The 15,574-nt window shown below is 46.6% G+C and overlaps 3 protein-coding genes across 3 annotated transcripts; 1 reads left to right on the top strand and 2 right to left on the bottom strand.

Moving 5' to 3' along the window:
• Positions 1-5,962: 5,962 nt before the first annotated feature.
• LOC4804066 (uncharacterized) lies at positions 5,963-8,107 on the bottom strand. Its single transcript, XM_015184091.2, has 3 exons — positions 7,949-8,107; positions 7,626-7,885; positions 5,963-7,569 (listed from the first exon to the last, which is right to left on the bottom strand). The coding sequence occupies exons 2-3, from the start codon at positions 7,736-7,738 to the stop codon at positions 6,690-6,692; spliced, it is 993 nt and encodes a 330-aa protein (XP_015039577.2). The 5' UTR covers positions 7,739-7,885; positions 7,949-8,107; the 3' UTR covers positions 5,963-6,689.
• A 1,311-nt stretch (positions 8,108-9,418) lies between these two features.
• Topors (Topoisomerase I-interacting protein) lies at positions 9,419-14,035 on the bottom strand. The gene is made up of 4 exons (XM_033377515.1): positions 13,186-14,035; positions 12,658-13,121; positions 11,113-12,596; positions 9,419-11,046 (listed from the first exon to the last, which is right to left on the bottom strand). The coding sequence occupies exons 1-4, from the start codon at positions 13,570-13,572 to the stop codon at positions 10,067-10,069; spliced, it is 3,315 nt and encodes a 1,104-aa protein (XP_033233406.1). The 5' UTR covers positions 13,573-14,035; the 3' UTR covers positions 9,419-10,066.
• A 376-nt stretch (positions 14,036-14,411) lies between these two features.
• LOC6898353 (uncharacterized) lies at positions 14,412-15,524 on the top strand. The gene is made up of 3 exons (XM_002138370.3): positions 14,412-14,722; positions 14,784-15,165; positions 15,242-15,524. The coding sequence occupies exons 1-3, from the start codon at positions 14,534-14,536 to the stop codon at positions 15,391-15,393; spliced, it is 723 nt and encodes a 240-aa protein (XP_002138406.1). The 5' UTR covers positions 14,412-14,533; the 3' UTR covers positions 15,394-15,524.
• Positions 15,525-15,574: the final 50 nt, after the last annotated feature.

The raw sequence follows: 15,574 nt of genomic DNA, 5'->3' as shown, positions 1-15,574 counted from the left end.
ATATCGTATGGCAATATATTTGAATATTTCTCTCTGTCAGCACACTTTTTCTAATTGGTCTGCACTTTCTGCAGCTTTTTTCTTGCCAGACTGCCTGGTCTTTTGTCTGGTCATTCGCTTGTCCCCCACGACAGTCCACTGTCAATCAAACATGATGAAGCGAGTATGCGGTACAAAGATTTTCCGCCAACAGCCACGAATAACAGAGAAGCGCAATTCAAAAAGTCAAATAATTGCAATTTATGAGTGGACCAGGCGAAAGATGTCAACAACTGAAGCTGCTGATGGACTCTAGGTCATCCAATATCAACAGCATCAGCCTCAGCCTGCACAGCGTTCCTATTTCGTATTTCCATTTCCCACTTTTCCATTTCCATCATAGCCAAAATTCACGGCATTCAGTGGTCTCTTTGGGCAAAGCTCGAAGGTCTAATTGGAAATGAAATTGCGTTTTCGATGGAATGCATCGAGTGGATGCCACAAAGAACTCCTGAAACCGCCTGCCACATGCGACAATTGTCTCATATCCAACGAGACCAGCACCGTTAGGAGAGTGGTTGGATTGCAAATTTGAGAGGGAATCATTAGCCCGAAGCATGATTAATGACAATTCATGGAGGGCCAATTGACAGATGGCATAACGAGCGAACAGCCTCAAGGACCTCTTATTGATGGACATGCATGGAGATAGGGGCAGAGCCCAGAGTCGGACCAAGCCTGAGAGGCACTCCAGAAGGAGACACTCGGCATTGCCAGCCACGCCTGGGCTAATTGCCGAAGGCAGCTTAAAGGAGAGCCAGGACACGCGGAGAGGCGGAGGCGGAGGCTAATACGGGCAGATGGTGAATACAAGTTTCGGCAACGTGGTAAAGTGCCAATAATAACGAATTAGCAAACAATTTCAAGTATTAGACAGCCACAACTAACTAAGAGGGTGGCCACAAGAGTTGGTCAAAGATGGAAACTGCTTTAAGCTTTAAGGAGGGTTCCATTGTTACTATGTATTTTAAATTTTCAAGAACACAATTATATTTGTATAAGGTATTCTGTTGAACTTACCCTGGAGTGCCTTGGTAAATGATTTTGAATGCATATTCATTAGATCCAATGAATATGTAACATACTCAACTGATATTACGAGTTTTCGTTGTGCAGCTTAATGGTAATCACATCATGAGCCTTATCTATGTTCCCTCGGGTATTTCCTGGTACTGGGAACTCCTTTGGAACATCTCTCTAAAGGCAGGACTACCATTGGGGGGCAGGACAAACTATTGCCCGTCTGACAAATGGCGTTAAGCACATAATAACCAATTTCTCTAAATACGGCCATAATTATGAACGCCTACACACACACACAAGACACACTCTCGTCCCAGCACACACACTCACAACCAAGGATAGGCACTCGTAAGTGTTTTTCTTGTTGTTGGCTACTTCATTTGGGCGCGTTTGTTCTCGCGAACTAAGTCGGCCTTCAGAGAAGGAGTGGTAGCAAGAATGAGAGAGGAAAGGACGAAAGAGGGGGAAGGGGAAAGGGGAAAGCGGAAAGCTAGAGCGTTAAAGTAAAAGCGAGAGCGCTGTCTGGGTCTGGGGCAAGGATTTATCGTAATTAGGCATGCATGAGCATATGCTGTCGTCTAAGCTCAAGGATGACTCTGCGTCTACCTCCTCTCTTTTGCAATACAAACACAGACGGGGGCAAACACTGGTGAAAGAACGAAAGGGATCCAGGCAACGGGCACAGGGCAGAAGGGACGGGCAGGGACGGGCAGGGCCTCCCCCCAATGTACATAATTAATTGTGCTGCTGCGCTGGCAAACACGCGGCCGCCTCAAAGTAGGCAATACGCTTTTTTGGCCAAAACGTTCCGCCATAATTGATTGCCTCCTCATGCACGTCACAGCCAAAGCCAAAGCCAAAGCAATGTGTGGCTGTATGTGTGTGTGTGTGGGATATATCCTTCAGAGCTACAAGTATTTTTAAATGAATATATCTTTAATTAGTTCTCCGTTGCTGCTGCTTCTGCGGCTCAAAACGGATCTTGCCTGCCGAACTTCTAAAAGGCCCGGCCACAAAAGACTTGACCGCAAATAATAATGCACAAATGCTGCCACACCGCAAGTGTTTCCCAGCAACACACACACACACAGTAGAACATTTTCTTAAATTAACATTAGCAACATTTGGAGCTGCCATTAAGAGGGTCGGTTGCCTGGCTGCCAAGGCCAGAATCCCCTTTGGGCTCACTGCGAACTACGTTCAATGACCAGGCGCCAGGACCAAACAATGCCCTGGTCCCTCCTTTAACTGATGGCCGGGTAGAGCCAAGGACAGACCTAAGCAAACTAACTCCAACCTTAACTTTGGGACGGACCACTAGCAGTCACTTTTATTACCTGGCGCCAGTCAAATTAGCACGAGCATACAAAATTACGTATACGCCGCCCGGCCTTTTGGAACGGAGCCGACGCACGTGCTCATAACCCGTTGTCGCTTATGAAACAAAACGTCAAATGTTTCTGTAATGGCGGACATTAACATTTAACCTTGAAGCACAAATTACCGGATTCTTGTCACCTCCACACGCACAAAACAGAACAGAACAGAACACAGGGAAGGGAAGGGGAAAAGTAAGAAAAGTTTGTTTTCCACAACTTTCTACCTCAGCAGGCAGTCGTCGGACTGGCAGGGTTGGCTGGCAGGCGTACCCATAAAAAATCCTGTGGAGAGGCATCAACGGCTGCGAAACATATGCGCCTTCCCGGAGGCGTTCGAAACGCTCCACTTCTGAGGTGATAAGAGTGTGGCAGCCTGGCATTCTGGCACCGTGGCATCCTGGCAGCACCGCAGCATGACGTCGTTGTCCTTGTCGTCGTCGCCGACGCCTTGTGATAAATAGCTTGATTTTAAGCGAAAGGCGCGGGAGTAGATTTATGACACACGCATTTTCCGGGACTCTCCATCCAGCATCCCTCCCAATGAAAGTGAAAAGTCAGCTCTGTGTCGGGTAAAGAAAACACGAAGATCGAATATCATGCAACAGGCGGAAAGGAAAAGTATGATATCAAATAATATTCGATTTATGCCACATCACACAGTTTACTTGCATTTAAAATTAAATTTATATTTCTTTCCATTCTTAATCAGTATTTTATATCTGAATTTTGTGAAAAGCTCCTATGTTTCTCATTATTTTTGTTTAAATGAAACATAAAACCAACAATTAAATAAATAATGTTTAATGTTCATTCGAGTTGCGCATTTCATATGCATATGAAACTGCTACCTGCTATCTTTCATTATAGTTTTTAAATGCAATAAATAAGTTCACTTTAAATGGCAGTTAAATTTTTCATTGAGGATGCAATGCAGGATTTTCTATTTTAGTTTCCACTAGTTATACATTTGATTAGTCATCTTCCTCTGGCCCGTTTTATTGCCAAATTTATTTAAGCCATTTGATGCCAGAGATGCAGTCAGTGAATATATTTGTACTCCTAGATGCCATGACCATTTTATGGCCTTTTATCAATTCAGACCAGTCACCAAAGAACTCTCTAGATATCTACTAGCAAATGTACCTTTAGTATCTATCTGGTATGTGTGTATGTGTGAATGTTTCGAAAAGTTGCCCACAAAATTTAAGACGCGACAATTGTGCTGTGCGTAAGTTGATCCATTGCCCTGGGGCAGAGCAAAGTTTTGATTGAACATTTACAGAGACCGCGCGTATCGGTTGGGTATCGGGTTAGCGTCAGGCTTCGTTCTCGTCTCGCACTGCGATGGCATTTGTGCTAGCAATTTCCCCCACAGCGACAGCAGGCTGAAGGACTGTGCTGCTAAGCTGCTTACGCCCTGCCGTGATGGTGGAGCAACCTCAACAATTTCAACATCCGGCTTCCGTTGCAGTGTAATGGAAACTCAAGGCGAGTGCCGTGCCGCCATGCTGTGCCAACATATTAAAGTTGGCAAATGCCGAAAGCACCAGAACCAGCAGCAGAAACAGTGAAACAGAGCCGGAACCTAAAAGCGGAAGGCGGATAGAATCCAAAGGAGCTGGAAACTGACAAAGTGTCGGGTGCGGAAATCTAAGGCAGGAATAAAAACGAAAGTGACACATTGTGCAGCTGGATATCGAAAGGGATAAGGATAAGGTATACGACGCTCAGTGGAGGATGAAGGGATTGTCCGGGCTTTCTGGGCAGATGGCAGTGGACCTGATGATGGGTCTCGGGGGCGGCAGGTGGCCAGGAGCACACGGAATGGCGCCTGGTCACCCACATAAATCAGGGCCAGGACCAGGCCAAAAACCATTTCGGTTAAATGCGTTCTCATAACTCCCAGCACCGCATATCATTCAGCGGTATCCAAAGGGGATGCGTCCCTTGATTAATTGCTCACTGCGGCGAATGTGGAAATTATTTTAATTTTCCATCGCCTTGCGCATAATTTGAGATAAGCCCGAAACGAATCCAAGCTGGAACTCTCAACATTTACACGGGATAATTCGACGGCCCGTGTGGAGGGGGGGATGGCGCTAGGCGCCATGCCAATATATGAATATTTTAGGCGGACCGCGAATCATTTTCATGAAAATCGCATAAAGGCCAAAGATGATGGCGCCGGCGAAGGTAACGGGGCGTATACTTGATATCTGAAACGTTTAATTCAAGTCAGCGGCGCGGCGTAATTTTCAACTCAAACTTAAATTGTGGCAAGGAAACTACTTTTTGGTGGGATCCCTTTCTCCTCCTCTCCATCCTCTGACCATCTTGCCACAACTTGGCAATTGCCTCGCACGCCCCTTGGCCACACCTCCTTCTGACGCAACATCTTAAAATGCAATGCAAACGGAAGGAAAAAGTTTTGAAACGTTTCGCTTATATTTCTTGGGCTGCAACTTACGAATCCGTTAGCCGGGTGTCAGTCAAGTGGCTCAGAAAATGGAGGAGCAATGGAGATGTAGAACTGCGCTTGGTATCAGAAAGGGGACTGGCATTGGGATTGGGATTGGATAAGGCAAACCGAGTCAAGTCAGCAAGTTAAATAAAAAGTTTTTCGTCAACATTACGCAAATTAGTTTGTCAGCCGAGCAAAGGAAATGCAGCCGACGAAACCCTAATGACATTTAGACTAAAGGATAACTTTTCAGAGAAGGGATAAGTCGAAAGCCAAGGCCGGAAACTCCCCACAGCTTATAGAGTGAGCGATGATGAAGTCTCTCTCTCATCTATGTATCGTCCTTTTGCAGTGCGGGATCTCCATTAATGTCTGAAGTTTCCTTCGGCCGTGCTCCAGCTCCTGAATTCTAATCCTGATTTCCAGAGCCACGAAATGTCGAACGCTCAACGTTCTTAGCTTCATTCGATATGCATTAATGCTCCTTTGTACCGTCGAAATCATAAAATCAAATATGCATTGAATTACCGTGTACGGCAGGACAATTATATTATACCTTCTGCCAAAAGGAGCAGAAACCAAAGAGAAAAAATGAAAAAAAGGAATATTTAACTCAATTTGCTGGCCGTAAATTTGGTACCACAAGCAGCTGTGCCACCTGCCCCTCCCTGCTGCACGGTCCGACCTCACCAAACCCTAAATCGGCCGCATTTTTCACTCAACATTTTGCTGCCATCAGTTAACACTCCACACAGAGGGTATGGTAAGTTCTCCCAGCAGCTTGTCCCGCACAGGAGGCAGCAGTGCTAATCCTCAAAGGTACGTATCGTATGACTGGAACAGTATCTAGCATGATCTTCAGAGCTCAATCTGTTCTTTGCTGGAATCTACAAATTTGATTAATGTGATCAGAAATCATACTTTTCAACAAGGATTCTGATGATTGCAGATTATTATAATCCAAACAAATGTAGTTCTTTGGTTTGTTGTTGGTTTGGCTTTAATTTTCATACTTCTTTACAATAGTTTGTCAAATTACAATAATTTCTACTTGTTTTTCAAGCATCAGTCTTCGTTTACCATGTCTGCTTTTAATTTTTAAAATTTCAAATGTAAGTTCTGTAGGTAATCCCATCATATTTCTACTTGTTCTAGATAATCGTTTGACTAACTACAATTATTTCTGATTCTAATTTTGTACAAAATGTCCTGCAGGGGATTACCTGCAGATTTCATTGAGATTGAATTAAGCGAAGTGTTCGCCGAAACTGAAAGGGTATTTGTACATCGATGGTAATCGGTTCTTAATTTTTTTTTTGTTTTGTTCAAATTTTTTTTTTATTTCTTCTCTCGTTTATGCGCAAAAGTGCGTGTAATTCAATTTTTCATGCGCTGCCAACCAGCCGGGGCCCGGACTCGACGCCGTGTGACATGGGATAGAGGTGGAGCGGGGGCGTAGTGTGGCAGGAGCTACCTTTTTATTCTCGAAAAATTAAGACAAAGGACCGTGCCGTGTTGCGAAGCACAAAATATGCGTTGGAGGCATATTTGGTACACCGTTTTCTATGGTTCGCCCTTTTATTGATGGCCAATCCGTTTTCAGTTATCCAATACCGTCATGGTTACAGTTGCCATTCGGATGGGCGTTATCAATTTTTGATGAAGGGTCCTAGAGCCCTTTGTGCGTATTAATAATTTGGAATTCGTAGTGTTCGTTGTGTGTTATAGTATATGGGCTATTGCGAAGCAAACGAGATAATGAAATGTAATTATAACCAAAGATCGGGCTAGTCCCGACTGAACCTAGGAACTGCAATATTGGCCCAAGCTGCCTCGTGGTCAAGGGCGCCTCTGCGCGTGCGTCTAATAGAACCCGTAGAAGAAGCAGAATTAGCCAAAGTCCTTCGAGCTTCCAGCTCAGCCCGAACTGCCATCCAGTTCGGGAGCGTTCCCGAGGGCTGCGATGCCGGAAGCCAGCGCTGCAACCGCATCCGCTGACGATTGCCACCCACATCCAACACGCTCCTTGCTAGGGCCTCCTGCAAAGCAGGGTCCGAATGCTGCTGCTGCTGCTGCTGCTGCTGTGGCTGCTCTTGTATTGGCGACAGCTGTTGCGGTTCGGGCATCTGAGCATATCCAGCAGCCACCGCTTCCGAAAGGCCTATTAGCGCGGGACTGCTTCTCTGAGCCCTGCTGACGACCAACTCGTCTATGGCGTAGCAATCTTCTTCCTCGAGCTTCAAGTCCGCGTCGAAGCTAAGACAGTCATCGTTATTCATGCGAGTGGCGAACTCCACAAAGCTATGCCGCACTGCCCTCGCCTGTTCCTTTTTAAGAGCCTCCGCCGAGGTGCACGGCATTTCCACATCATTTCCATCATCCGGCACATCGTGCACAGCGCGATACTTTACGTTCAACTCGTAGGCGATGGGATCGTCGTACGGCGAGCGGGCAAAGTTGATCAGCTCGTGGATAAACTGATTTGTCTTGGGCCCAAAGAAGGTAAGCAAAGTGTTCTGGAACTCGGGGCTCTGCATGCTGACATGCGACAGCATGCCGTGCACCGCCTCGTAAGCTTTCACCATCTCCGCCTCGCTGCTGCGTACGACCACAGATGTATCGCGGTTCGCCCAGTCCATGATGCGATGAATCGCACACGGATCGTTTCTGTTGGCAAAAGTTGATCAAGAAGGGTGTCATTGGTCGCCATGGCGGACACTTACCTGAGCGCCTGAGGGCTCCACTCGCGGAAGCTGCGCGTCTGCCGTGGTGGCAGCGAGTACAAAGAATTGGCATACACGTAGATGCGCCACGAGATCACTTGACGCGTAGACATATTCCTGGCAAAATTCTGCTATTTGCTAAACCGAACTTTGCTGAGTCGATTCTCGATCCAAAGTGAAAAAAGTCTACTATTTTCTGCTGATAATGCCAGCTGCAGCTGCGCTTCCAATGCGCTTCTCGGCTTAAGTTCCACAAGCCTCTGAATCACAGAAGGGTAGGATTTATTTATTTATCCAGCGAAAACAACACACAGCCAGTTTACTTCAGTCTTCGCCCAGAAACAATTTTGCAAGTACTTGATTTCTTTTTTTGACAAGAAAATGGTGACGGCTTGTTCTTTAGTAATTAATTAGATGTGTACACACTGAAAATACCAGATATGGTGCAGTGTTGTCAAATAAAATGTAAATGTCTCCTTTCAAGTGAGTTTTTTTGTTTTTGAATATGTAGTACCTGATCTGATAGTAGATCTGATCTTAGCGGTTTCAAGTATACAGCAGGAACAGTGAATCCTGTACACAGTGCACACAAAATACCACGTTCCGGTTTTACTGTACTGCCGAAAAAAATCACTTAACACTACAGCCTCGAAAAAATTGATTTGATTATTCATTGATTATTCATTGATTATTTATTAATCCGATACGGACAGAAATAAACTGTGGAAAATCGCTGACTGGCTGGAGACTAGTTTACATTAATGCAGGTAGACAGATGCCACCGATTATTAAGAAAATATTTACAAACATCTGGAGAAACTATAGGCCCTTGGACAAACAACCCATTGCTCAAGAAATGTGAGTAATTTGACCCTTTATAACGACTCTTAATTCGAAACGACACCCGTCAAAATGGGAATAAATGGAAAATAAATTCATCCGTCCGTCCGTCTGTCCGTCCCTACTAGCGCCTAGTGCTCAAAGACTATAAGAGCTAGAGCGACGATGTTTTGGATTCAGACTTCTGTGATATATCACTGGTACAAGAATATTTCAAAACTTCGCTCCGCACACTTCCGCCCCCACAAAGGGCGAAAATCTGTGGCATCCACAGTTTTAAAGATACGAGAAAACCGTAGAGAATGGCCATCTCTTTTAGACTGCAGAATCTGAATTGGATCGTATCATTATTATAGCCAGCATCCACAAAACAATTTGATTTTTTCTCGCCTTGTCTCTCTCTAACACACACGTAGCACAGCCGGCTTTGCTTAGCGTAAAACATTAGATCTCAGAGGCTATAAAAGCTAGAGCAACCAAATTTGGTATTCACACTCCTGATATATCGGAACTTGACGAGTTTGTTTATAAATTTCGCCACACCCCCTTCCGCCACCGCAAAGGACGAAAATCTGGGGGTATCCACAAATCTCGGAGACTATTAACGCTAGAGTAACTAAATTTGGTATCCGCACTGCTGTTAGATCTCACTATAAAAAATAAAGGACGAAAATATGTTGCATCCACAAGAAAACTACAACCGCAGAATCATAGATAATGACCATATCTATCAGATTGCTGAATCCAGATTGATCTGGATCAAATTTGCAGTGACTACGCAGCGCCCGACGACACGCTCAGACTGATTTTCTGTCTCTCTCGCACGCACTCTTTGTCGCGTCGCTTAATATTAGCGGCGTTTGCCGGTGGAGAGCCATACTGACCAAGTATCGTTTTACAATAAATCTTTACATTTATTATTTGATTTTGTATTATAATTAATGTTTGTTCTTTTGTTTTGAGTACTAAATTTCATATCCGGCCACGCCATTAGGGGCGGGGCTTGTATCCAAAAACAATTTAACACTGTCTCCATATGATGCCAGATGCCTGTGTGCCAGAGCGGCGTTAGTTCTACGGTTCAAACTTTGAACTTTAGTTATTGTATGTATATAGATATTTTTAGATCCTCTTAAAAAACAAAATGTACAACATGTGCGGGGAAGGCTTGTGTTGGGTAGGGGACAATCTTCGGGATCAGGGATCACATATCGGATGGAGGATCCCATTGGGGACTGGATACATTAGTGGCGTGGGATAACATTATACAAATGTTGCTTATGCATAGGTAGGTAGGTAGGTATACAAACATATATGTAAAATAGGGGTATAGGGGGGGTTTAAATATTTACAACTTAACATGGCAACCTTAGGCCTAGGATAAAACTATTTGCTTACATTACAAATTAAATATTATATTATAATATATAGGGGACAAGGTCAACATATTTAAGGATTCAGAATAGGAGAAGACCATAATCTTTAAATACACTTTTCGAACAGTTTTTAGAGTAATAAACTGTTGAAGCTTATGCTAGAGACGCCAACGTCAAGGCAGCATCGAACATTGTATCGTTGCTCTGCTCCTCTCTCTAATCTTGCTAATCATCATCATCATCATCATCATCATCGTCGTCGTCGTCATCGTCGTCGTCCTCCTCATTGTCGTTATCATTGTCATTACCCTCATGATCATCATCGTCGTTCTCATAACATTTTAATAAATTTAGCTTATAGATAGGTAGGTTGGTATCATCATCGTCATCATCGTCGTCTTCATCCTCATCTTCATTTTCATTTTCATCATCATCATCGTCTTCATCTTCCTCCTGGTCTTCGGTGGCTGTGGCAGTATCCGCATCTGCTTCCACCAAAGGTTCCGCCCCAACCACATCGATGGCCGACTCCATCCGATATTGACTCTGTTCGTTGCTGACTTCTGCGTCCACGTCCGAGTACAGTCCCAGATGCACATTGTCCTCTAGGCTATTGGCAGTGTTAGGCAGAGCATGGCGTATAAAGCTAATCGCCTCCTCGACTCCACTCGACTGATCATTGAACAAGCCTCCACTGACGCCTCCGTCCACGTCCACGTCCACGTCTGCCCCGTCCCCGGCGTTTCCTTCATGCGTCAGCGTGGACAGTTCAATCAGTGAGTGGGCTATGTCGTGCACGTCGGTAGTGCCACTGCCCCGCACCAGAGGGTCACTCGCATAGCTCGTTGCCTGCCAGTTGAAGGAGCTCAGAGCCGAGCTGGAGCTGGCTGTGGTGCTGCTCGCTACGCTGGCACTGTGGCTGGACAGATTACTGTTGCTACAGCTGCGACGACGCTTCGGCGCACTGCACTCTGGCTGCGTTTCCTCCGACTGCTGATCCATAATCCCCTGTGGCACCTGTGGCGCCTGTGGGTGCTGTTCCTGCTCTCGCTCCTCCTCATGCGCCATATGCAGCTCCAGCTTGAGCGGCTTTCGATCCTCCAACACTGCCTCCGAACGCAAAGCGGCCCGCAAGGCGCTTAGCTGAAGATTTAATTCCGGGCTGCCATCGTCCGAGTCGTCACTGCTACTCTTTTTTTTGGGTTCTGCAAAAGATTTAACAGTATAAATATATATGAGAGCTAAAGAATGTTACTATTTGGTCAACATACCACTCGCTTGGCTACTGTCGCCTCCCGACTCATCATCGCTTGAACTATCATCGGAACTGCTTTCAGCCTCAGCCTCGGGCTCAGCCACCGGCTGCTTCTTCTCTTCCTCCTCGTCCTCCTCATCCTCCTCCTTTGGGGGACTTTGTTCCGGCGCCTGCTCCACCTGTCGCCTGCTGCGCTTTCGCGTTGTTCTCTTGAGCTTCTGTGGAGCCGGACGCTTGCGTGTAAAGGCTTTGCGGAGTCTTCTTTTGGCCTCCGCCAAAACGATTTCGCTGTTGCCACTGCTTTCACTGCTGTCGTCGCTGCTCGTGCTCCACTGGTGGGCACCCATTGGTGTGGCAGTGCTACTGCAGAAACTGCTGCTGCTGCTGCTCGAACTGCTGCTTTGGCTAACTGGGGGAATGAGACGAGGAGGATTGCTGGTGCGTTTGGGTCGTGTGGAGCCAGCGATGCGTAAAAGATCCTGACGACGTGCGTAGTCGTAGCACTGCTTCCAGTTTTTGCCTCTGCTGGCGGCAGCGCTTGTACTGGGACCCATGTATAGGCCATGATTGGCCGTTTGAGCCTCGTTCTCTTCCGCATCATTTACGGCTGCTGCTGTGGCTGACGGACGCTGGGTGGCCGACGCACTCTCATTCTCTTCATTCACAAATACAACGTCCGAGTCGCTGTTCGAGTCGAGGGTCACCTGCTCGGGGGTCCGCAAATGCGGCGGCTTCAGTTCCAGCACAAAGACACACTCATCATCCTCGCTGGAGTTGCTGCTGCTTTCCAGCTCAATGTGGGCACTAATCGGGATGCTGGCGCCGGCTTGGCGCCTGTTTGTGTTGCTGCCATCGTTGATCGCGGCCACCTCGGCATTGGCAGCGGCATCGCCGTCATCGATCTCGATCACTTCCGACTCGCTGGCCGGACGCCGCATGCTCAAGTTGATGGCCACCGTCTGGGAGCCGACGTTTGAGGTGGTGGCACGCCGTACTGAGATCCCTGGTAGCTCGCTGCCATCGCTGTCCATTGTCACGCTGAAGGAATGTGTGGCACCGGGATTGGTCACTATCACACTGGTGGACGGACGATCGTTGGGTGCGTTCCAGTCGTTGGAGGACTCGGCGTTCGCAGTCTCCCCATCGCCAACCTCCAAATGTAAGTCACTCTCGTTGGACGACTGCGTTTCGACCATGTCTAGCAGATCCACTTCCACCTCCTCCGCAACACGGGCCGAGTACTGGACCACATGATCGTACCCAATCATGTCGAATGGGGAGCGAGCGAAGTTGAACAGCTCGTGGATGAAGTGACTGGTCCGCTCGCCCAAGAACGGTGACAATCGGCGCCGGAATGTGGGTCCCAGTATGTTCGTCAAGGGCAGAATGTCGTGCATCAACTGCATCACGGTGCTGACACTGTGCGCGGCATTTCTCAGCAGGCACACAATGTCGCGGTGTATCCACGGCATCAGGCGATGCATCTGGGCAGGATTGTTTCTACAAGGATAAACTAAGTTTAGCCGCACTGTCTCGAGGCTGAACAGACAGTGGTTCTCACCTGTAGAAACGAGGACTCCACTCGCGGAAGTGGCCGGTGAGGCTATCACTGACTGGCAGAGCATATAGCTTGCGATCATAGACGTAGCGCCGCCAGAGCTGGCTCAGGGAACTGCCCGAGATGGCGGGATCCTGGTCGTGACGATAGAAATTCATCAACTCCATGCGGTACGGTTCGAAGCGATTGTACGAGTGGCGGCCACCCGACGATTCAGCAGTGGGCAGGCCATCCTGTGAACCATCACCAGCCGCCGCGCCGTCCAGGTCGTTCGTCATCGACGACTGGTTCTGCACCAGCGGCATGAACCTGGGACGTCGTACAATTTGAAAGCGCAGCGCTGGATGGTGATCTGGTATGGGCGGTGATGAGTTCTGAACCGGATAGCTGTCGAAGTCATCCAGTGTACGGACGTTGTGGATGATCGTCTTGAAGGGCTGCTTGCACAGCGGACACTCGGCTTTCACCTGTTATCAAATGTTTATCAAATTTCGTCCGCTCGCCTCTCCTACCATTACCGGCACAACTCACCTTGCTCCATTCGCAGAGGCACTTGAAGCAAAACTGATGCATGCACGAGTCGGTGAAGCATTTTCGCTTGCAGCGCGACAGGCAGATGGCACAGTTGGGCGGTGGCGAGGTCCGGCCACTGCCCGATGCACTGGTGCCCGGCTCCCCGTTGCCGTTGCTGTTGGCGTTGGCACTGCCATCGCCTTCGCCTTCACCGTCGCCGTCGCCACTTTCGCTGCCACTCTCTGTGAGATCGGCGAATTTCATAGCTGCCGGTGGAAGGGTTCTGCCCGTGCCATTGACAGTGAGGGGCAATCCTGTTACAGGCTCAACAATAACAGAAGCACCGACATCGTCCGCATATGAGGCGGCGGCTGCTGCGGGCAGCTCCTCTACCACCTCCGCCATATTGCGCGTTCAATCAAAATTGTTATCTTTTGAGCTGCTGACTCGTTCCGGATGAAGGGCGGAAGGTGAGAGCTCGCACCAGTTAATAATTTTGTTCGGAAATGGGCTCGGGCCCAGCACTAAGTTTTGTGTCTACTCTGGCAGTCCGTCGACACTTGCTATCTCGCTTGCACACAGACTATCATCTGGTTTTATCGCTCACAATACATGGTAAAAATTCACATGCGTCTTTTTTTTCGTCGCTTTTCCAGGCCAATGGCCGTATTCCACAATCTCCTGACTATTGCTTTAGGCAGCCAGAAGTTTGATGGTGGCCTTTTCACTGAAATTTGTTCTTAAAATGCACTTAAACTTTAATATTTTCAATATTTAACATCAAGACAAGCAAATTTGTTTGTCCGAGTTTCCACAAAATGAAACTAGTTTGCTACATGACGTACTACACAGCTATGTCATTATTAACAGAGCCACCTACTGACGAAACCGGCCAGAAAAGTTCTCAGAAAGTACTTCGTTAATTTTTTATCAAAGTGTTTTTTTTTTTTTTAAATCAAAAGGATCTGTAGCTCGATACTGATCTTGAATAAGATACTTATTCGATAAGACCTGTAACATGCCTCTTAATGGCATTTAGATATGATTTCTACATCGGGCTGGGTCTAAAAATATACCAAAAACTACTATTCAAACTACTATACATTATCTTAAATTATTTTAGCATCTACCTCAGATACATAATTAAAAGAATATTATTGATTTGATTTCATAAATTTTAAATTATGCTAAAATTTGATTTTTCGTATTTATCTTAAAGATAGAAAAACATCAATCTTTTCGACATGAAAGATGCGAGACAAGTATCGATAGTATCGATATCTTCGCGTCGTATGCTGTGGCGTCAATTTTTGTTTATATTTTGGAATTAAAATATAAAAACAAAAATATAAAAGTACACAGCTCAATGGCCAGACGAAATAAGCGCACCTCCTACGAGCAGTACCAGATTTACCTGAACATGATGGAGTCCAATCCTGTTTTGACAAACGGCAGAGCGACGCGCTACGACGACATCATGAAATGGAAAGAATTGAGCGATCAGCTAAACAAATCCAAAACCGGGCCTTGTCTCGAACCCGAGGAATGGCGAAAGGTAATCAGAGTTTTACTTTGTGTATCAAAGGCACGACTAACACTCTTCCCGCCTTTTGCAGCGCCTGAACGATTGGAAGAACACGACACGGTGTAAATATAGACGCATCATGTTGTCCCCGGGAACTAAGTTATCCCTCTCGCCACTGGAGACCAGAGCGCTGAGCATCTTTGGAGAGGTTTCGGACGTCGGTGCATTGGTCTTCGACGATAGCGCCGAATATTTAGAGGAGCACATCGATCAGGAGGAACCAGTGGATAACTATGCGGACTACCGCGAAGATCCGCCGCCGCCAAAATCTATCCGCATTAGCCCGCGCAAAGCTAAGCAGGTGACAGCGCAGTTTCCAGAGGAGTACACCGAACGTCCAGCCACCAAGATCATCAATGGACAACTTCCCGTAAAGCGGGTTCGCGTGCAGGTCCCCGAACAGCTTTATGAGGGTGAGTTTCATACATATGCCCCTTAAACTTTACACACTTTAAAGGTAATAATTCCCCCATTTCTTCCTGGGTTTAGTCAAGAGTTCACTGCAGCAAGACACAAGCGCCCAGGAGATTAAGAATCAGCTGGAACGAATCGCGGACATCCACAACGCCAGCCTTCAGTTTCAGGTTGCGTGTTTCAAGTACAGTAATCCCGGATTTGAGTACAGTCCGCCGGAGCTATAGCGCCATGGAACAAGCGAATTACAAGGAATTGCATATCGGTATTGTTTGTAACATATTATAGAATCATATAGGTCCTGTTAAGTTAAGTTTAAAAAGATATATCTTTATTAAATAAACTAAAAACAAAAAAAAAGAACTATCGTTTGAATCAATACATCGGCTCAATGAGTTTCCGCCAGAT

Source organism: Drosophila pseudoobscura, chromosome 3 (genome assembly GCF_009870125.1).
Source record: "Drosophila pseudoobscura strain MV-25-SWS-2005 chromosome 3, UCI_Dpse_MV25, whole genome shotgun sequence".
Taxonomy (NCBI): domain Eukaryota; kingdom Metazoa; phylum Arthropoda; class Insecta; order Diptera; family Drosophilidae; genus Drosophila; species Drosophila pseudoobscura.
The sequence above is the reverse complement of the archived record's forward strand: the minus strand, read 5'-3'. Positions and strand labels throughout refer to the sequence as shown.

Bases quoted from the DNA above. Each gene is read 5' to 3' on its own strand.
- LOC4804066 (XM_015184091.2), bottom strand. From the start codon at position 7,738: ATGTCTACGCGTCAAGTGATCTCGTGGCGCATCTACGTGTATGCCAAT. The intron at 7,570-7,625 runs GTAAGTGTCCGC...TTTTGCCAACAG, and splicing joins TGGAGCCCTCAGGCGCTCAG to AAACGATCCGTGTGCGATTC.
- Topors (XM_033377515.1), bottom strand. From the start codon at position 13,572: ATGGCGGAGGTGGTAGAGGAGCTGCCCGCAGCAGCCGCCGCCTCATAT. The intron at 12,597-12,657 runs GTGAGAACCACT...TTATCCTTGTAG, and splicing joins TGGAGTCCTCGTTTCTACAG to AAACAATCCTGCCCAGATGC. The intron at 11,047-11,112 runs GTATGTTGACCA...AATCTTTTGCAG, and splicing joins CGACAGTAGCCAAGCGAGTG to AACCCAAAAAAAAGAGTAGC.
- LOC6898353 (XM_002138370.3), top strand. From the start codon at position 14,534: ATGGCCAGACGAAATAAGCGCACCTCCTACGAGCAGTACCAGATTTAC. The intron at 14,723-14,783 runs GTAATCAGAGTT...CGCCTTTTGCAG, and splicing joins AACCCGAGGAATGGCGAAAG to CGCCTGAACGATTGGAAGAA. The intron at 15,166-15,241 runs GTGAGTTTCATA...TCCTGGGTTTAG, and splicing joins CCCCGAACAGCTTTATGAGG to TCAAGAGTTCACTGCAGCAA.